This window comes from Mobula hypostoma, chromosome 5 (assembly GCF_963921235.1).
Source record: "Mobula hypostoma chromosome 5, sMobHyp1.1, whole genome shotgun sequence".
Classification (NCBI taxonomy): domain Eukaryota; kingdom Metazoa; phylum Chordata; class Chondrichthyes; order Myliobatiformes; family Myliobatidae; genus Mobula; species Mobula hypostoma.
In genome coordinates, this window is record NC_086101.1 from 6,096,756 (window position 1) to 6,119,720 (window position 22,965).

At 45.2% G+C, this 22,965-nt stretch overlaps 1 protein-coding gene across 2 annotated transcripts in view; it reads right to left on the bottom strand.

Annotated features, from left to right (window-relative positions):
- Positions 1-11,315: 11,315 nt before the first annotated feature.
- The window catches only part of LOC134346522 (nuclear factor 7, brain-like), a 35,647-nt gene continuing 23,997 nt past the window's right edge, over positions 11,316-22,965 (bottom strand). For both annotated transcript variants that reach the window (XM_063047933.1, XM_063047932.1), the window contains exon 6: positions 11,316-11,949. In XM_063047933.1, the coding sequence (XP_062904003.1) occupies positions 11,417-11,949 (533 nt within the window). In that variant the 3' untranslated portion in view covers positions 11,316-11,416. The remainder of the gene's footprint in view (positions 11,950-22,965) is intronic.

Here is a 22,965-nt window from a genome sequence, read left to right on the forward strand (position 1 = left end):
AGTGTGCTGGGTGCTGGATGTTAATGCCCATGATGGAGGTGGCTGAGTTTACAACTTTCTTCACTTTTCTTCTGATCCTGTGCAGTTGCCCCTCCATACCGGACAGCCATGCAACCAGTTAGAATGCTCTCCATGGTGCATCTGTAGAAAGTTGCAACTGTCTTTAGTGACATACCAATTCTCCTCAAACTCCTAATGGAAAATCGCATGTGTTGTTCCTTCATTGTAACTTCATCAATATGTTGGGCCCAGGAAAGTTCCTCAGAGATGTTGACAGCTGGAAACTGGAAACTGCTCACCCTTTCCACTTCTGATCTCACAATGAGGACTGGTGTGTGTTCCCTCGACTTCCCCTTCCTGAGGGCCACAATCAGTTCCTTTGCCTTAATAATGTTGAGTGCAAGGTTATTATTGTAACACCACTCAACTTGGTGATCTATCTCATTCCTCCTCGTCACCAGCGGAAATTCCACCAACAATAGGTGTGTCATCAGCAAATTTATGGATGAGCTTTGCAACACAGATCTGGGTGTAGAGATAGTAGAGCAGTGGGCTGAGCATGCATCATTGAGGTGTGCCAGTGTTGATTGTCAGTAAGGAGGAGATGCAATGTCTGAACTGCACAGGGTATAGTCTCCTGGTGAGCAAGTCAAGGATCCAGTTGCAGAAAGAGTTTCAGGGGCCCAGGTTTTGGAGCTTGCTGATTAGAATTGAGGGTATGATTGTGTTGAACTCTGAGCTGTAATCAATAAACAGCAGCCTGGTGTGTGTATTGCTACTGTCCAGGTGATCTAAGGCCAAGTGTAGAGCCAGTGAAATTGAATCCGCTGCAAACATACCTAAGTATTTGGATAAATGGGACCTGATTAGAAACAGACAACATGGTTTTCTGCATGGTGGGTCATGTCCAACCAACTTTTTTAGCATTTTATAAGAGGATACAAAGATGATTGATGGAACAAAGGTGTTGTGTATTGTTCATATAGACTTTATCAAGCCCTTTAACAAAGTGCTGTATGGGAGGTTGATCCAGAAAGATGATTCATTTGGCATTCAGGATGAAGTAGTCAATTAGATTCAATATTAGCTTAGCTGATGAAGGCAGAGAGTTGTGGTCGATGGTCACCTGTCTGATTGGAGTCCTGTGGGTAGTGTGTACTGCTAGGGCAGATGTTTGTTGTTTGCCATTTATATTAATGATTTTGATGTTAACCTGGTATCCTGCATCAAGGCACACAGCAGGAACTGGACCAGTTGGGAAATTGGGCTGAATTGGCAAATAGAATTGAATGTAGACAAGTGTCAGGTGTTGCATGTTGACAGAACAAACTGGGATAAGGTAGGTTTAGTGAATGGTAGGGCACTGACGTGTGCAAGAGAACAAAAAGATTTGGAAATGCAGATCTTTAACTCCATGAATGCAGCATCAAAAGTTGCTTTTGAAACTTTGGCCTTCATACATCAGGGCACTGAATACAGGAGAAAGGATCGCAAATGTGAGAAAAGATGCAGATGCTGGAAATTCAAGCAACACACACACAAAATGCTGGTGGAACGCAACAGGCCAGGTAGCATCAATAGGAAGAAGTAAAGTCGACGTTTCGGGCTGAGACCCTTCGTCAGGACTAACTGAAAGAAGAGATAGTAAGAGATTTGAAAGTGGGAGGGGGAGGGGGTGATCTGAAATGATAGGAGAAGACAGGACGGGGAGGGATAAAGCTAAGAGCTAAAAAGTTGATTGGCAAAAGGGATACAGAGCTGGAGAAGGGGGAGGATCATGGGACAGAAGGCCTAGGGAGAAAGAAAAGGGGAGGGGAGCCCAGAGGAAGATGAAGAGAAGGCAAGGAGTGAGAGAGATAGAGAGGGGAAAAAAGAGAGAAGGGGGGGAGGAGAGATAAATAAATAAGTAAACAGACAAACAAATAAATAAAGGATGGGGTAAGAAGGGGAGAGGGGCATTTTATGGAAGTTACAGAAGTCAATGTTCATGCCATCAGGTTAGAGGCTACCCAGACAGAATATAAGGTGTTGTTCCTCCAACCTGAGTGTGGCTTCATCTTGACAGTAGAGGAGACTATGGATTGACATATCAGAATGGGAATGGGACGTGGAATTAAAATGTGTGGCCACTGGGAGATCCTGCTTTCTCTGGTGGACAGAGCGCAGGTGTTCAGCGAAACTGTCTGGGAGACTGTTACTGTCATGCCACCATCGTGCTTTCTGGGTAGCTGCATCGATATGTTAGGAGCAGGACAGATCCTCAGAGATATTGACACCCAGAAACTTGAAATCACTTGCTCTGTCCACTTCTGATCCCTCAATGATGACTGCGTGTCCCCTTGTCCTACCCTTTCAGAAGTTCACAATCGGTTGTTTGGTCTTGGTGATGTTGAGTGCAAGGTTGTTACTGTGACAGCACACATCTAACTGGTATATTCCGGGAATGAGAGGGTTAACATATGAGGAACGTTTGTCCGCTCTTGGACTGTATTCCTTGGAGTTTGGAAGAATGAGGGGAGACCTCATAGAAACATTTCGAATGTTGAAAGGCATGGACAGAGTGGATGTGGCAAAGTTGTTTCCCATGATGGGGGAGTCTAGTACGAGAGCGCATGACTTAAGGATTGAAGGGCGCCCTTTCAGAACAGAAATGCAAAGAAATATTTTTGGTCAGAAGGTGGTGAATCTATGGAATTTGTTGCCACGGGCAGCGGTGGAGGACGAGTCATTGGGTGTATTTAGGGCGGAGATTGATAGGTATCTGAGTGGCCAGGGCATCAAAGGTTATGGTGAGAAGGCAGGGGAGTGGGACTAAATAGGAGAAAATGGATCAGTTCATGATAAAATGGTGGGGCAGACTCGATGGGCCGAATGGCCTACTTCTCCTTTGTCTTATGGTCTTGTGGATCTTGCTCCTGTACCCCCTCTCATCTCCATCTGAGTTTCTACCAACGATGGTTGAATCATCAGCAAATTTATAGACAGAATTTGAGCTATATCTAGCCACACAGTCATAGGTGAAAGGGAGAGCAGAGCAGTGGACAAAGCACACATCCACATGGAGCACTAGTGTTAATTGTCAATCTTTCAGTTAGCAAGTAGAGGTTGCAATTGCAGAGGGAGGTACAGAGTCCCAGGTTCTGCAGCTTTTCAATCAGAATTGTAGGAATAACGGTGTTAAATGCTGAGCTATAGTCAATAAACGGCATCCTGATAAACATTTTTGCATTGACCAGGTGATCCAATGCTGCATGGAGAGTCATTGACATCGCATCCGCTGTAGATCTATTATGGAGATGGGCAAATTGCAGTGGGTCCAGGTCCTCAATGAGGAAGGCTTTTAGTTTGGGAGTGTGCAGTAAGTTTTCATAGGCACACACTCATTCGCACAGGTATAATGAAGTCAGTGACAACTGTGGTGTGCTCATCCAGACTCGAAGATGACTCCCTGAATACCGTTCAGTCCACTGATTCAAAGCAGTCCTGTAAGCGCCTTCATGCCTCCCTGGTCCATACCTACTTGATCCTCACTACTGGTGCTACTTGATCTTCAGTCTCTGCCTATACTCAGCGAGTAGAAGTACAGACAGGTGATCAGACTTACCACAGTGTGGGCGTAAGATAGCACGGTAGGCACAGTGGTCCAGTGTTATTTCCTCTGGTGCTACAGGTGATTTGCTGATAATTATTTCATGACTTTACCCGGCTGGCCTGGTTAAAATCCCCCAAAACATCAGAGTGTGCTGTTTCATGTCTGTTGTTGACATTGCTCAGTTCCTCTAGAGCAGGGTTTCCTGAGGGTCCCGCTCGGGGCACCACGATCTCTCTTGCCCTGAGAGAGTTCTCCGTAGAGTGCTGCTTTCGGTAACCTGGAGTTGTCCATTCAAGGCCTGAACAGCAGAACTCCTTGAGCGGCAAGGTGGCTTCAGTGCTTGGAAGTTGAGCCTTCCCCAGGACCACATTGTTGGAAACACCTTCCCGCCAGCTGATACCCATGATGGAGCAGAAGAGCTTGAGAAACCAGATTTGCTTGTGGTGCAAGACCCAGGTTTTGGAGCCGTACAGCTGTGTTGTGATGATGACAACTCGTACACCTGGATTTTTGTGGACTGGCACTGCTGGTGGTTCTTCCACACATGTTCTGGAGGCATCTGAAAGCACTGCTGTCTCTGGCGAGTCCGTGGTCAACATCCCTTTCTACCATAGCATTGTTGAAGATGACGCTGCCCAGGCAGGTGAACTGCTCAGCCATGGTGAGGGGGTGGTCTTCAATGGTGATCTGAGAAGGGTTGTAAATGTCATGAGGGACTTCTGATGGAGGATCATTGTTTCCTTCAGACTGACCATTAATACGAAAGCCCTTTCAGCATTGGCGAACTGTGACTGCCGCCTGTAGCATGTCGTGTGTGTGTGTGTGTGAGAGAGAGAAAGAAGAGCACAGTCGTCCGCATATGGTAGCTCGAGAATGGGCTTCTGCATGGTCTTTGTTCAGGCGAGACATGCCACATGATGCTGAAGAGGTTTTGTGTGATAATCTGAAAAACAACAGCTTCTCTATCCACGTTGATAAGTCAACAGGTTTCAACAATAAATGTCATGTTGTAGCATTTGTAAGATTTGTAAATGATGGTGAAATTCAAAAATGATTTTTCTGTTGCAACAAGCTGCATGAAACAGGGAAAGGCCAAGGTATATTTAATGTTTTGTTTCATATCTGGAAACAAAAGGTCTGTCTTGGAGGAACTGTGTTGGCATCTGTACTGATGGTGCCCCATCAATGGTCGGCTCCATGAGAGGTTTTGACACTCTTGTCAAAAGAGGAAATCCTGACAGTGCTCAATACACTGCTTTCTTCACAGAAAGGGGCTGATATCAAAAAACTCGATGTGAAATGAAAGAAGTTCTGGATGATGCGACAAAACTGGTTGACTTTATTAAGCAAAGACCAGTTTACTCAAGAATGTATAAAGTACTGTGTGAAAGCCTGAACAAAGAGCACACCAATCTCCTGCTATATACAGAAACCCAGTGGCTTAGAGTTCTCAACAGGGTATTTGATCTGAAAGGCGAATTGCAGGAGTACTTTCAAGAAAATAGTAAATTTTGCTGAGTACTTTGAAGATGAAGAATAGCTGCAGAAACTAATCTAAGTAGCAGACATTTTTCGTCATATGAACCAGTTGAAAAAGTCTCTGCAGGAAGACCCTGGAGAAAACGTTTTGGCTTCATGTGACTAAATTCATGGACGTAAGAGGAAACTGAATCTTTGGAAAAATCATGATGTAAAAGGAAATCTTGAAGTGTTTCCACTGCTGCTTGGGCTTGAGAGTGAGGAAGGAGCAGAAAGTCAGTCGAAGCAAGCAGCTGAGAAGAAGGGAGTGAAGAAATCGGGTGCAAAAAGTCTTTTTTTTTAAACACTGCTCAGGGAGAAGGGTCTGCACTGTGCAGGCGCGTGATGTAGCGCGCCAATGTTTAAAAAGAGAAATTTTCAACGGTTCTTGTTTCAGTCGAAGCAAGCAGCTGAGAAGATGGGAGTGAAGAAATCGGGTGCAAAAAGTCTTTTTTTAGACACTGCTCGGGGAGAAGGGTCTGCACTGCACAGGTGCATGACATAGCGCGCCAAGGTTTAAAAAGAGACCACTATATATAAAGGGCAATGTTGTGAGCAGGCAGAGGAGTGAGAGGGAGCAGAGTGGGACGGCTTTGGCTCAACAGGCTTCAGCGAGAACAGGCAGAGGCCAGGGTAGTTTCCGGTAAATTTTTTGTCCAGATTGTTTAGAGAGAATGCCAGGCAGAATGTTGGAATGCTCCTCTTGCAGGATGTGGGAAGTCAGGGAGCCCTCCGGTGTCCCTGACAACATCACCTGCAAGAAGTGCATCCAGCTGCAGATCCTAACAAACCGTGTTGGGGAACTGGAGCAGGAGCTGGATGACCTCCAGATCATTCGGGAGAATGAGGAGATTATAGATGGTAGCTACAGGTAGGTAGTTACGCCAAAGGAACAGAGGACAGGAAATTGGATTACTGTCAGGCGAGGGAAGGGGAAAGGGCAGGCAGAACAGGGTTCCCCTGTGGCCATTCCCCTCAACAACAAGTGTACCGCATTGGATACTGTTGGGGGGGATGACTTACCTGGGACAAGCTGCAGTAGCTGGATCTCTGGCACTGAGTCTGGCTCTGCAGTGCAGAAGGGAGGGTGGAAAAAGAGGAGAGCGTTAGTGATAGGGGACTCGATAGCTAGAGGTGCAGATAGGAGGTTCTGTGGTCGTGACAGAGAATCCAGGATGGTTTGTTGCCTCCCGGGTGCCGGGGTCAAGGATGTCTCTGATCGATTGCATGACATTCTGAAGTGGGAGGGTGATCAGCCAGATGTCGTGGTGCACATCGGTACCAATGACCTAGCAAGGAAGATTGAGGAGGTCCTGGAGAGTGAGTATAGAGAGCTTGGTAGGAAGTTGAAAAGCAGGACCTCGAGGGTGGTAATCTCAGGATTGCTACCTGTGCTAGGTGCCAGTGAGGGTAGGAATAGGATGCTCTGGAGGATGAACAAGTGGCTGAGGAACTGGTGTAGGGGGCAGGGTTTCAGATTTCAGGATCATTGGGACCTCTTCTGGGGCAGGTGGGACCTGTACAAGAGAGACGTGTTACACTTGAACTACAAGGGGACCAATATACTTTCAGGGAGGTTTGTTAGTGCTGTTGGGGAGGCTTTAAACTAGATTTGCAGGAGGATGGGAACCAGAGTGCCAGAGCTGACAGTGGGGCTGGGGTGTAAATAAATGATGTTAAAAGTTCAAGCAAAGCCGCAAATAGAAAGGTTGTGAGTGGTGGTAAAAATCTTCTGAGGTGTATATATGTCAATGCTAGGAGTATTGCGGGGAAGGCAGACGAGTTGAGGGCATGGATTGACACGTGGAATTATGACATTATAGCAATTAGTGAAACTTGGCTACAGGAGGGGCAAGACTGTCAGTTTAATATTCCAGGGTTCCGATGTTTCAGATGTGATAGAGGCAGAGGAATGAAAGGTGGGGGGGCGGTTAGCATTGCTTGTCAGGGAAAATATTACAGCAGTGCTCAGGCAGGACAGAGTAGAGGGCTTGTCTACTGAGTCCATATGGGTGGAGCTGAGAAACATGAAAGGTATGGTCACATTAGTGGGGTTGTATTATAGACCACCCAGTAGTCAGCGAGAATTGGAGGAGCAAATCTGCAGAGAGATAGCAGGCAACTGCAGGAAACATAAAGTTGTGGTGATAAGGGATTTTAATTTTCCACATATTGATTGGGACTCCCATACTGATAGGGGTTTAGATGGTTTAGAGTTTGTAAAATGTGTTCAGGAAAGTTTTCTAAATCAATATATAGAGGTACCAACTAGAGGGGATCCAATATTGGATCTCCTGTTAGAAAATGAGTTAGGACAAGTGATGGAAGTGTGTGTAGGGGAGCATAACACCATTAGTTTCAACTTGATCATGGACAAGGATAGATCTGGTCCTAGGGTTGAAGTTCTGAACTGGAAGAAGGCCAAATTTGAAGAAATGAGTAAGGATCTAAAAAGCGTGGATTGGGACAGGTTGTTCTCTGGCAAGGATGTGATCGGTAAGTGGGAAGCCTTCAAAGGAGAAATTTTGAGAGTGCAGAGCTTGTATGTTCCTGTCAGGATTAAAGGCAAAGTGAATAGGACTAAGGAACCTTGGTTCTCAAGGGACATTGCAACTCTGATAAAGAAGAAGAGAGAGTTGTATGACATGTATAGGAAACAGGGAGTAAATAAGGTGCTTGAAAAGTATAAAAAGTGCAAGAAAATACTTAAGAAAGAAATCAGGAGGGCTAAAAGAAGACATGAAGTTGCCTTGGCATCAAAGTGAAGGATAATCCAAAGAGCTTTTACAGGTATATTAAGAGTAAAAGGATTGTTAAGGGATAAAATTGGTCCTCTTGAAGATCAGAGTGGTCAGCTATGTGCGGAACCAAAGGAAATGGGGGAGATCTTAAATAGTTTTTTTGCGTCTGTATTTACTAAGGAAACTGGCATGAAGTCTATGGAATGAAGGAAAACAAGTAGTGAGATCATGAAAACTGTACAGATTGAAAAGGAGGAGGTGCTTGCTATAATGAGGGAAATTAAAGTGGATAAATCCCCATGACCTGACAGGGTACTCCCTCGGACCTTGAAGGAGACTAGTGTTGAAATTGCAGGGGCCCTGGCAGATATATTTAAAATATCAGTGTCTACGGGTGAGGTGCCGGAGGATTGGAGAATGGCTCATGTTGTTCCGTTGTTTAAAAAAGGATCAAAAAGTAATCTGGGAAATGATAGGCCGGTAAATTTGACGTCGGTAGTGGGTAAGTTATTGGAGGGAGTACTAAGACAGAATCTACAAGCATTTGGATAGACAGGGACTTATTTGGGAGAGTCAACATGGCTTTGTGCGTGGTAGATCATGTTTGACCAATCTATTGGAGTTTTTCGAGGAGGTTACCAGGAAAGTGGATGAAGGGAAGGCAGTGGATGTTGTCTACATGGACTTCAGTAAGGCCTTTGACAAGGTCCCACATGGGAGGTTAGTTAGGAAAATTCAGTCGTTAGGTATACATGGAGAGGTGGTAAATTGGATTAGACATTGGCTCAATGGAAGAAGCCAAAGAGTGGTAGTAAAGAATTGCTTCTCTGAGTGGAGGACTGTGACTAGTGGTGTGCCACAGGGATCAGTGCTGGGTCCATTGATATTTGTCATCTATATCAATGATCTGGATGATAATGTGGATCAGCAAATTTGCTGATGATACAAAGATTGGAGGTGTAGTGGACAGTGAGGAAGGTTTTCAAAGCTTGCAGAGGGACTTGGACCAGCTGGAAAAATGGGCTGAAAAATGGCAGATGGAGTTTAATACAGACAAGAGTGAGGTATTGCACTTTGGAAGGACAAACCAAGGTAGAACATATAGGTAAGGAACTGAGGAGTGCAGTAGAACAGAGGGATCTGGGAATACAGATACAAAATTCCCTAAAAGTGGCGTCACAGGTAGATAGGGTTGTAAAGAGAGCTTTTGGTACATTGGCCTTTATTAATCAAAGTATTGAATATAAGAGCTGGAATGTTATGATGAGGTTGTATAAGGCATTGGTGAGGCCGAATCTGGAGTATTGTGTTCAGTTTTGGTCACCAAATTACAGGAAGGATATAAACAAGGTTGAAAGAGTGCAGAGAAGGTTTACAAGGATGTTGCCGGGACTTGAGAAACTGAGTTACAGAGAAAGGTTGAATAGGACTTTATTCCCTGGAGCTTAGAAGAATAAGGGGAGATTTGATAGAGGTATATAAAATTATGATGGATATAGATAGAGTGAATGCAAGCAGGCTTTTTCCACTGCAGGCTTTTTCCACTGAGGCAAAGGGAGAAAAAAACCAGAGGACATGGGTTAAGGGTGAGGGGGGAAAAGTTTAAAGGGAACATTAGGTGGGGCTTCTTCACACAGAGAGTGGTGGGAGTGTGGAATGAGCTGCTAGACGAGGTGGTAAATGCGGGTTCTTTTTTAACATTTAAGAATAAATTAGACAGATACATGGATGGGAGGTGCATGGAGGGATATGGTCTGTGTGCAGGTCAGTGGGCTAGGCAGAAAATTGTTCGGCACAGCTAAGAAGGGCCAAAAGGCCTGTTTCTGTGCTGTAGTTTTTCTATGGTTTCTAAGTCGCGCGTCTTATTGAAAACCATCTGGAAGAACTGCGGGACAAAATTGAACAGTAGTTTCCTCCCTTTTAACACAAGTGTATGACTGGTGAGGGATTCGTTCTGAGTCTTCTGCTCAGCCTGAGAACTTTGAGAGAAGAGCAAGAAGTTGTGAGATGCAGTCTGATCATGCACTCAAGATGAGATTTACTGACCTGCCCTTGGACAAGTTCTGGATTTCTGTGAAAGAAGAGCATCCTGCCATTCATAGGAAAGCAATGAATATTTTGCTACAGTTTTACACGTGTGAGTAAACTTTTTCTTGTTTGACAAGCATCAAGAGCAAGGATAGAGCGTCTCATTTCAGTTGAAGGTGAAATCCGTGTGCTTATCGCAAGTTTGACGCTCAATTGTGTATTTGTGCAGGGAAAAAACAAGCACAGGTTTAACATGCAGGGCCTATATTTGAGTCTGTTTGAGCCATGTAGAAAATGTTTTTTTTTCAGTCTTGTATAAAATAGACTTAGGCTATATTTTCATTCATATTGTAAATAGCAATAATTAAAATCAATTTACAACCTTTATTTAAATTTAATCTAAAAAGCCTACCTTTAGAAAAATTAAATCCCATTTGGCTTAAGCCAGTTATTTAACAGAAATTTATTATGTTTACCTTAGGAGTTTTTAAAATTTATGCAAGGGAAAGAAAGAGGTTAATTTTAAGAAAGGTAAGCTAAGCTTAACTACCATTTTCAAGAAAGTTTGGTTAAAATTCATTCTCTACTCAAAAGAGCATTGACAATTATTTTGGGATTATTATATCTACAATTTACTGATCACGCTAACATACCGTGAGCTGTAGATATAACATTGTTTACGCAGGGGTTCCCTGAGACCTGAAAATTATTTAAAGGGTTCCTCCAGGGCAAAAGGTTTGAGAAAGACAGACTTACCGCAGCCTGCAACATCAAACTCTAAACTTCCGGTATTCACTCCCCCACCCCCTCTGTCAATTTTCCTCTTAATTCTCTTTTTCTTCCTGATTCATCAGCCCCCATCACCCCATTTCTTTCCCCTCATCCTCATTCTCACCATCTGCCCATCACCGACACACTCCTCCCCACCTCCCTTCCTTTATTCCGGGCTCCACTTTCCTCTCTGACCAGATTCCATCACCTTTGTCACTGCCACCTCTCATCTCCCGGCTTCTGACACATTTCCACACTCCACCCCTCCCTCATCTGTCTATCGCCCCCCTCACGTGCCAGCTGTTACCCCACCCTTCTCTGCACCAATCTACACCAGTCATCTCCACTCTTACATTCAGTCCAGTTGAAGGGCATCAAGCCAAAACGTCCAATTACTGTATCCATTTCCTTCTAAAGATGCTGCCTGACCTGTCGAGATTCCCCAGCACTTCACTGCTTACCGCCACCACGTGTCCCACCTCCCCATGATTCACCCTGACCTCCCTCTCCCAGTCAGCACCGCCACCACTTGTCCCACTTCACCTGTCTCGGTGCGAGCGGACTTTAGCACCCGGGGGAGCCGGGGAGCTCAGGACCCGCCGCCCGCGGCTGCTGCTGAATCCGCGGTGTTTCTGTCCCGTTGACGGATGCGGTGAATGAGTGAAAATTAATAGATTGATAATTCTCATATCATATTTATTGCACTCTCTGTAAATTTATATTTACACTGACTTACTCCTGACGCTGGTCCCGGGACCCGACAAGTTTACAGACCCGGAGTGGAATCGGAGCAGATTCTCAGCCACTGGTTTTTATGCCAAGTCCAGAAGAAAGGATAAAGCTTCTCCGTGAATTTATTCCCAGTGAAGGTGTGGAGATGGGACTTGGTCTCCACGTTGTAAAATGAAACTGTCCCGGACTCATAACTGAGATAAACTCCAACCCTCCAGGGGATGGGACCGGCAGGGAGACGGAATTCAGGGGAGGTGAGAATCTTTATCATGTGATCAATCCACTTGATAGTCCAGAATCCGGTCCCCGGACTAAGTCTGAACCTTCCCTTCCTCTCCACAGACTCTGCAGCGACTCCCAGACTCCAGCACCGATTCCCCGACACATCCACCTCCCAGTAATATCTCCCTGATGTGACTCCCTCCGATCCCAGCACACATTCCCAGTATGTGAACCTTCTCCTGTTGTCAGGGAGATTCTTCCGGGTCTCGGTCAATCTCACACTCTTCCAATCCTCAGACACCTCGAGCTGCGGATGCGCCGTTTCCATATTCAGGGTGATAGAGACTGGGGGGGAGAAGCAGAGAATTAGAGAGTCAGGGGGAGACTCGGGCAGCTCAGCCCCAGGACCGGGCGAGAGGCCGCTGGGCCTCGGGCACCTCAGACAGGAACTGTTACCTGAGTTGACCCAACTACAGCAAATGGACAACTAGTCTCTTACGGAGGTTTTTGCTCCGGGATAGAGAGTGGAGTTTTTCCAATCAACATATACAAAATGCTGGCAGAACCGAGCGGGTCAAGCAGCTTGTGTGGAGTGAGATGGACAGTCCACGTTTCAGGTCGAGATCTTTCCTCAAGAATGTTAAGAAATAGAGGAGATAGCCAGTAAAATGGGTGTGGTGAAGGGGTGGAACAGCAACTGGATTCAGATGGGTAGGGCGTGAGTAAATAATGGAGGGATCTAAACAGGAGGACGGAGATGCTCTTTAACCCAACTTGTTTGTGCTGACTGACTTCCTTTAAGGAGCTCATCCAATTTGCCCATTATTCCTTTAAAACTTTCTTATCCAGGTACCTGCCAAGATGTCTTTCAAAACATTGTAGCTGTACCCACCTCTGAAGCTTCCTCTCGCAGCCTCCCGAGCCTCCGGAAGAAAGTCCCAGTCTATCCCACCTCTTCTTATAACCCAATCTCTCCAGCCCCGGTGACATCCTTGTAAATCTGTTTTGCACCCTCTCCAGTTGAATGACATCCCTCCTATAGCAAGGTGACCAGAACTGTACACACTGCCCCAAATGTGGCCGGACCAACGTCCTGCACACACGGAACAGGAAGTCCCAGTTCCTGTACTCAATATTCTGACCGATGAAGACAAGCACTCCCCCGTCTCTCTCTCTCTGTTCTGCAACACTCTCCACAGCCCCATCAATTGCTATTTCGTTCTAACCTGGTTTGTCTTCATAGAACACAACACTCCGCGTTACTCTGAATTAAACTCCACCTGCCATCCCTTTGCCCATTGTAAGGTTAGATAACCTTCTTCACTGTCCACTGTACCACGAATTTTAGTGTCGTCCACAACCCTATTGTGTCACCAACATTCTCATCGAAATCATTAATGTGAATGACAAACAACAGTGAACCCAGCAGCGATACCTGCAGGTCACAGGCCTCTAGTCCACTGTGTTTAAGAGACACTCAGATTGACACTTCAATCGGCAAGGCACAGAAGGAGACTGACCTGATGCTGGCCAGTGGGATGAGTGTGGATGGGTAAGTAGGTCAGCACAGAGGTGATGGAGCAAAGGCTGCATTTCTGTGCTGTACAACGATGACTCTGACTTTAAATGACTGAGACCCCACATCCCTCCGGTGCAGAGTATCCCAGATACACCATCCTCTGAGGGTCCACCCCATCCTCAGACAGTGACCCCTGACCCTTGACTCCCCAGATAGGGGAAACATCCTCCCTGCATCCTGCCTGTTGATCCCTGAATGAATTTTGTGTTTCCCTGAGATCTCCTCTCAATCTTCTGAATGGAGGACAGAGAGCATAAACAGCACAGCACAGGGACTGGCCCTTCGCTCAATGTGACAGTGACTGATCGATTCCGGCATCGATCCCTCTTCTGTACCAGTCGGCAACACCTCGAGTCATCGCAATTTCAAAATGATCTCTAGCTCCACCTTAAACATATCCAATAATCAGGCCTCACACAGTCTGCTGGAGGAACTCAGTGGGTTGGGCAGCATCTGTGGGAGGAAGGGGACTGTCAACATTTCAGATTGAAACCCTACATCAGGACTGAGAATGGGGAGGGGAGACGCTGGTTTACAGAGGAGAGGGGGAGTGAAGAGACAGGAGCCTGAGGTGACTGTGGAGTGGGGTGGGGTGAAAGGTGGCGGGCAGTTTGCCCTGAGTAGGGGCAGGGTATGGGTGTGGGCTGGAGTTGGAAGACACTGGGAGGTGAACGATCGATGGAGAAAGAGTGAGAGGAGGATGGAGTGAAGTGGTGGGGGAAGGTGGGGGCGGGGAGAGATGGTTGGAGACAGCTGTTGAATGGTGAAAAACAGGAACAGGAACACAAATGGATACCTGTGCTGGAATCTGCTAAGCAAAGGGGCTGATAATGGGAACCACTAGGGGAGAGATGAATGGCGGATGGAACCACATCCAGGTTGGGAAGAGGTGAAAAGCCTTTGGAGGATCTGTGTGCGTAGATTGAATGGAGAGCCGGCAAAAATGGATGATGAGGGTCCCTTTGTCCTCTTTCCCACCCCCTACAGCCCCTAATTACAACAGGGGATGAAATTACAGGAACCCTGGCTTCCCATTTAGCCACAGGTGATGTCCCAGATGACTGGAAAGTGGCTGATGTTGTGCATTTTGTTAATAGGCTGGAAGAACATCCCAGGACACTGAGCCTAACATCAGTGGTTGGGAACTTTCTGAGAGACAGGATCGAGTTGCATTTGGAAAGACAAGGACTGATCAGGGACAGTCAGCACGGCATTGTGCATGGAAAATCACGTCTCAGAAATTCCAGTTTGTTGAAGAGGTGACAGAGAGGATTGACCAGGATAGGGTGGGAGACATTGTCCACATGAACTGCACCAAGTCCTTTGATGTTGAAGGTAGACCACACTCGGAATACTGTGTGCGTTCCTGGTTCCTGGACTATGGGACGGATGTCATTACACTGCACAGGAAGCTTCAGGAAGATGTTACCAGGACTGGAGGGCTTGGCTTAAAATGAGAGACTGGATAAGCTGGGGTTATATCCCTGGAGTGTAGGATGTTGAGGGATGACCCCTTATGGAGGTATATAAAATCATGAGGGGCATAGGTAAGGTGTCTTTTCCCCAGAACAGGATGTCCAAAACCAGGGTGTAGATTTATGGTGAGAGGGGAATGATTTGTAAGGGATCTTTGTCCCCCTTCCCACAAACCCACTCCCCACACTGGTCCTCATGAGCCACACCTTCCACTCTCTGTCCAGATGCAGGGTTTCAACTCATTAAGGAGCAGTTCATTGAGACATAGAGGGGAATAGGTCCTTCCAGCCCTTCAAGCCGCACTGCCCAGCAATCCCCCAATTCAATCCTGGCCTAACCATGGGACAGTTTACAATGACCTACCAAATGGAACATCTTTGGACTGTGGGAGGAAAGTGGAGCACACAGAGGAATCCCACGTGATCACAGGGAGAATGTACAAACTCCTTGCAGGCAGCAGCGGGAATCGAACCCAGGTCACCTGCACCATAAGGCAGCGTGCGAACCAGTACACTACTGTGCTGCCCCATCCAGAGACACAGGAGATGGGAGAGGTTTTAAATGTATTTCCCAAAGACATAGGTATGGAAAATAATGCATTATAAATTACAAATACTTAATTCTTGGTACATCTCCATATTACAGAAGAGGTGTGCAGGTTGGATTCACAATTGGCTTGTCCATAGATGACACAGGGTTGTGGTGGAGGGGTGTTATTCTGCCTGGAGGTCTGTAACCAGCGGTGATCCACAGAGACTTCTGCTGTTGCCTGATATAGGCGGGCTGATCAGTAAGCTTGCAGGTGACACAATTTTTGCGGATTTGTAGATAGTAAGGACCAGGATGCAGCAGGACATTGATCAGTTCGAGATATTGGTGGAGAAATGGCAGATGGAGTTTCTCCTGTACAAGTGAGAGAGGATGTATTTTGGAAGGTTAAATGTCAGAGGAAAGGACACAGTAAATGGCAGGACTCTCAGAGCTTTGATGTACAGAGGGATCATGGGTTACAAGTCAATAGCTCCTTCTAGTGGCAAAATATTGAATATTGTGGTGGCTGGCATGTTTGCCTTCATTGGTCAGGGCACTGGATAAAAATTCTAAACCTGCCCTTTTGCCGCTGTATGGAACTTTGGTGCGGTCAGATTTGGAGTGTTGTGGAGACACAAGGGCTACAGATGCCAAACTCTGATGCAGGGTCTCAACCTGAAATGTCACTGTTGTTTGCTGAAAACAGCATTTCAGGCAGATGGGTTAGTGAGGAAGGTGTTTGTACACTTGCTTCATCAGACAGGACAGTGAGTATACGAGTTGGGAAGCAATGTTGCTGTTATATAGGAAATCAGCAACGCCGCAATTTCAGTTACTGTGCACAGTTTTGGTCACCCTGATAAGAAACGTTATTAAACCAGAAAGAGGACAGAAAAGATTTATCATGATGTTACCAGGACTCTGGGGCCTGAGTTACGTGGAGTGGTTGAGCAGACAAGGATTTTATTCACTACAACAGGAGACTGAGGGGTGACCTGATCAAGGTATATAAGATCATGAGGGCCATAGGAAGGTTGAAGACCATTAGACCAGAATATACATGAGCAGAATTAGATCATTTGGCCCATCCAGTCTGTTCCACCATTCCACACTGGCTGATTTATTATCCATCTCAGTGGTATTTCTCCCCGTAACCCTCGTCACCCTGACTAATAATCCAGAGCCTAACAACTTCCACTTTAAATATGCTCAGTATCTTGGTCTCCACAACTGTCTGTGGCAATGAATTCCATATATTCACCACCTTTGTGCAAAATAAATCCCTCATCTTTAGGGATGTCTCTATATTCTGAGGCTGTGGCCTCTCATTCTAGGCACTCCCACCATAAGAAACATCCTCCCCACATCAACTCCACCTAGCCTTTAAATATTCGAAATGTGTCAAAGAAATCCCAGTTCATTCTTCAATACTAGAAGACCATGGCTAGTCTTGGCAAATTTTTCAGCAGAAGTAGTTTTCAATTGCCTTCTTCTGGGCAATGTTTTTATAAGACGGGAGATCCCAGCCATTATCATCACTCTTCAGAATGGTCACATAACCAGGACTTGTGACAGATAAGTAGATAGATACTTTATTGATCCCAAAGGAAATTACAGTGTCACAGTAGCATTACAAGTGAGAAGGGAAGTAAGAAAGATGAAAAATAAGCTACTTTAAAAATGAGATGTACAAGATTTACGGATCAAGGGTTACAAGATATAAAAGATTTCCAAGTTCACACTGATAGGAGGGTAGTCCAAGAATTACCATAATATGATTCCGTAATGGGCACATATTCCCACCGTCCAGATAAGAAGTGATGGTAGTGTTGCACAGTACTGCACAGGGTGTCTACGATAGCAGGGTGTGGTAAACAGAGCTAAACTGACCTTAAACAGAGGCTAATAACAGTCTAACAGGAGAGGGTCATCATTTCCCTGGCTATAGGTTAACTCATCATAGATCCTAATGGCCAAGGGTAAGAATGACCCGCTCTTTGGAGCAGCCCAGTTGTATTAGTCTATTACTGAAAGTGCTCCTTTGTTCATCCAAGGTGGCATTCAGAGGGGAGAAACATCATCCAGAATTTCCAGGAATTTCTGGAGGGTCCTTTGTTCTACCACAGCCTCCAGTGTGTTCAGTTTGACTCTGATAGTAGAGCCAGCCTTTCTAATCAGTTAATTGAACCTGATGGCATCACCATGTTGCCATTGTCCCAGCACACCAGCACATAGAAGATTGCACTGGCGACAACAGACTGATATAACATGTGAAGGAAGGACCTCAGTCTCCTCAGGAAGTAAAGGCAACTCTGGCCCTCCTTGTACACAGTCTCTCTGTTTGTTCTCTACTCAAGTCTGTCATCCAGGTGAACCCCCAGGTACTTGTAGGTCCTCACCGCATCCACGTCCGCACCATTAATAATAACAGGGAGCAGTGCAGGCTTGAACTTCCTAAAGTCCATCACCATCTCCTTTGTCTTACTAGTGTTGAGCTGCAGATGATTCAATTTGCACCATTTGGCAAAGTCCTCCACCAAAACCCCATATTCATTCTTTATACAACCAACTATTGCTGAGTCATGAGAGAATTTCTGCAATTAACATAACTCATTGTTGTAATTTCTCAATCTAAAGTCCGCCGTATACAGGGTAAACAGGAAGGGACCCAATACAGTCTCCCGTGGGGCCTCAGTGCTGCTTATAGCCATGTCTAACACACAGCTCTGAAGCTGCACAAATTGGCCTGGCAGTAGGGTAGCCCATTATCCAGGATACAATGGAAGTGCCAACCTGCACTGAACCTGGCTTTCCCCGCAGCAGTGAGGGCTGTATGGTATTGAAAGCACTTCAGAAATCAAGAAAACATGATCCTAATAGTCCAAATGGGATATGCCCCAGCTGCTCATACAACCATCCACCACCTGCTCCCACGGACCTTGATCATGGAGCTAAGCAGGTTCTACACCTTGCCCAATGGTTACCTGCAAGATAGCGGAGGGAGGGAGTGCCTTACACTTGCTTTGCTGGAGATGTATCTCCATCCCACCATCCAATGGACCCAAAACTGCTCACAATACTCCAAATGAAGTCTGACCAATGCCTTAAAAAGGCTCAGCATCACATCCTTGCTATTATATTCTAGTTCTCTGGAAATGTATGCGAACATTCCATTTCATTCCCTTACCACTACCTCAAACTGCAAGTTAACCTTTAGGGAGTCCTGCACAATGACTCGCAAGGCCCTTTGCAATTCTGATTTTTGAATTTTCTCCCTGCTTTGAAAATAGTTCGCACTTTTATTTCCTCTACCAAAGTGAACAACCATACCCTACACTGTATTCCATCTGCCACTTCTTTGCCCATTCTCCTAATTTGTCTAAGTTCTCCTACAGACTCTCTGCTTCACCAGCACCACCTACCCCTCCACCTAACTTTGAAACGTCAGCAAACTTTGCCACAAAGCCATCGATTCCATTATCCAGATCACTGACATATAACATGAAGTGACGCAGCCTAACACTGATCTCTGCGTGAAACCACTGGTCACATAATCGGACCTCTTTATTCCCACGCTCTTCCTCCTGCCAGTCAGGCAATCTTCTATCTATGCCGGTATATTTCCTGTAATTCCAAGGCCTCTGATCTTGTTAAGCAGCTTCATCTATGGCACCTTGTCAAAGGCCTTCTGAAAATCCACGTACTTAACATTCACTGATTCTTCTTTGCCTATCCTGCTGTTCAAAGAATTGAACAGATATGTCAATCAAGATTTCCCATTGAGGAATCAATGCTGGCATTGGCCTACTTCACAATGTGCCTCAAAGTACACCAAAACAACATCTTCCCAACCATTGAATTCACACTGACTCGCCTATACTTTCCATTCTTTTGGCTCCCTCCCTTCCTAAAGAGTACAGTGCAATTTTCCAGTCCCCTGGAACCATTCCAAAATCCAATCATTCTTGACACATCATCAGTAATGGCTCCACAATCTTTTCAGCTATCTGTTTCAGAAACCTTTGGTGTATTTCATCTGGCCCAGGTGACTGAAATACCTTCAAAACTTTCAGTTTCCCAAGCAACTTCTCCCTAGTAATAGAGAAGATTGATGCAAAATAATTATTAAGTTTGTCTGCCATTACTAACTCTCCAGCATCATATTCCAACAGTCCAATATCTACTCACACCTTTTTTTTTATTCTTGGTATATCTGAAAATCTTTTGATATTCTGTTTTATATTATTTGCTAGCTTATTTTTATATTTCATATTTTCTCTCCTTATCCCTTCTTACGTTGCCTTCTGTTGCATTTTTAAAGCTTCAAATCCTCTAACTTATCACTAACTTTTGCTATATTATATGCCTTCTCTTGCTTTTCTGCGGTCCTTGACTTCCCTTTTCAGGCACAGTTGCTTCAGCCTCCCTTTAGAATATTTCTTCATACTTGGGATGTATCTTCTGAATTGTCCCCCAAAACGCCACTTATTGCTGTTCTGCTGTCATCCGCTATGGAGCATTATTACAGGAAAGCAGCATCCATTATCAGGGACCCTGCCATCAGCAAGAAGGTACAGGAGCCTCATGAATCACACCACCAGGTTCAAGAACAGTCATCACCCCTAAATCATCAGGCTCTTGAAACTGATGGAATGACTTCACATGCTCCATCACTAAACTGTTCCCACAATCTATGGTCTCACTTTCCAGGTCTCTTATTCTCACATTCTCGATATTTATTGCTTATTTATTTGTTTTTATTCTTTCTTTTTGTATTTCCACAGTTGTCCTTTGCAAACTGGTTGTCCACCCTGTTAGTGCAGACTTCTATTTATTCTATTACAGTTATTAGATTTATTGAGTATTCCCTCAAGAAAATGAATCTCACAATTGTATACGATGACATATATAGAAACCACAGCACAGAAACGGGCCTTTTGGCCCTTCTTGGCTATGCCGAACCATTTTCTGCCTACGGTCCCTGCACACGGACCATATCCCTCCATACACCTCCCATCCATGTATCTGTCCAATTTATTCTTAAATGTTAAAAAAGAACCCGCATTTACCACCTCATCTGGCAGCTCATTCCATACTCCCACCACTCTGTGTGAAGAAGCCCCCCCTAATGTTCCCTTTAAACTTTTCCCCCCTCACCCTTAACCCATGTCCTCTGCTTTTTTTTCTCCCCTTGCCTCAGTGGAAAATGTAATTTAATAATACATTTACTTTGAACTTTGAATCATCCCTGATGGTGTCTCCTTCCAATCAACTTTGGCCACCTCTTCTCGCATGCCTCTGTAATTCCCTTTACTCCACAGTCATATTGATATATCTGATTTTACTATTCCCTCTCAATCTGCAGGATGAATTTTATCATATAATGATCACTGTCTACTAAGTGTTCCTTTACCTTAAGATCCCTAATCAAATTCAGTCACTACACAATGTCCAATGTGAAATAGTTGATCCTCTTATGTGCTCAACCACCCCAAGTGGCTCTTGTATGCAGTAGAACATAGACCATAGAACTCCACAGCAATTACTGGCCTTTTGGCCCACAATGTAACCCGACCAAGTAACCTACTCTAGAAATGGCCTAGAAATTCTCTACCGCATAGCCCTCTATTTTTCTAAGCTCCATGTACCTATCTAAGAGGCTCTTAAAAGACACTATTGTATCCGCTTCCACCACTGCCGCTGGCAGTGCATTCCACACACCCACCACTCCGTGTGAAAAACATACCCCTGACATCCCCTCAGTACCTATTTCCAAGCACCTTAAAATTAAGCCCCCTCATGTTAGCCATTTCAGCCCTGGGAAAAAGTTTCTGGCTATCCACACGATCAATGCCCCTCATCATCTTATACACCTCTATCAAGCCATCCCTTATCCTCCGTCACTCCAAGGAGAAAAGGGCAAGTGCACTCAACATATTCTCTTAAGATACACCCTCCAATCCAGGCAATATCCTTGTAAATCCCTCTCTGCACTCTCCCTATAGTATCCACATACTTCCTGTAGTGAGGAGACCAGAACTGAACACAGTACTCCAAGTGGGGTCTGACCAAGGTCTTATATACTGTAGCTGTAACATTAACTCATGGCACTTGACCTCAACCCCATGGTTGAAGAATGCCAACACACCATATGCCTTCTTAACAACACTGTCAACCTGTGCAGCAGCTTCGAGTGCCCTATGAACAAGGACCCCAAAAACTCCAGATGCTCCACACTGCCAAGAGTCTTACCATTAATATTATATTCTGTCTTCAAATTGGACCTACCAAATGAACCACTTCACACTTATTTGAGTTGAAGTCTATTTGCCACTTCTCAGCCCAGTTCTGCATCCTATTGATGTTCTGCTGTAACCTCTGACAACCCTCCAAACTATCCACAACACCCTCAACCTTTGGTCATCAGCAAACTTACTAACCCACCCTTCTACTTCTTCATCCAGGTCATTTATAAAGATCACAAAGAGGAGGGATCCCAGAACAGATCTTTGCAGAACACCACAGATCATCGACCTCCATGCAGAATATGAACCATCTACAACCACCCTTTGTCTAATGTAACCCTACTTTTTAAAAAAGGAGGGAGAGAGAAACCGGGGAATTATAGACCGGTTAGCCTAACGTCGGTGGTGGGGAAACTGCTGGAGTCAGTTATCAAGGATGTGATAACAGCACATTTGGAAAGCGGTGAAATGATCGGACAAAGTCAGCATGGATTTGTGAAAGGAAAATCATGTCTGACGAATCTCATAGAATTTTTTGAGGATGTAACTAGTAGAGTGGATAGGGGAGAACCAGTGGATGTGGTATATTTGGATTTTCAAAAGGCTTTTGACAAGGTCCCACACAGGAGATTAGTGTGCAAACTTAAAGCACACGGTATTGGGGGTAAGGTATTGGTGTGGGTGGAGAATTGGTTAGCAGACAGGAAGCAAAGACTGGGAATAAACGGGACCTTTTCAGAATGGCAGGCGGTGACTAGTGGGGTACCACAAGGCTCAGTGCTGGGACCCCAGTTGTTTACAATATATATTAATGACTTGGATGAGGGAATTAAATGCAGCATCTCCAAGTTTGTGGATGACACGAAGCTGGGTGGCAGTGTTAGCAGTGAGGAGGATGCTAAGAGGATGCAGGGTGACTTGGATAGGTTGGGTGAGTGGGCAAACTCATGGCAGATGCAATTTAATGTGGATAAATGTGAAGTTATCCACTTTGGTGGCAAAAATAGGAAAACAGAATATTATCTGAATGGTGGCCGATTAGGAAAAGGGGAGGTGCAACGAGACCTGGGTGTCATTATACACCAGTCATTGAAAGTGGGCATGCAGGTACAGCAGGCGGTGAAAAAGGCGAATGGTATGCTGGCATTTATAGCGAGAGGATTCGAGTACAGGAGCAGGGAGGTACTACTGCAGTTGTACAAGGCCTTGGTGAGACCACACCTGGAGTATTGTGTGCAGTTTTGGTCCCCTAATCTGAGGAAAGACATCTTTGCCATAGAGGGAGTACAAAGAAGGTTCACCAGATTGATTCCTGGGATGGCAGGACTTTCATATGAAGAAAGACTGGATGAACTGGGCTTGTACTCGTTGGAATTTAGAAGATTGAGGGGGGATCTGATTGAAACGTATAAAATCCTAAAGGGATTGGACAGGCTAGATGCAGGAAGATTGTTCCCGATGTTGGGGAAGTCCAGAACGAGGGGTCACAGTTTGAGGATAAAGGGGAAGCCTTTTAGGACCGAGATTAGG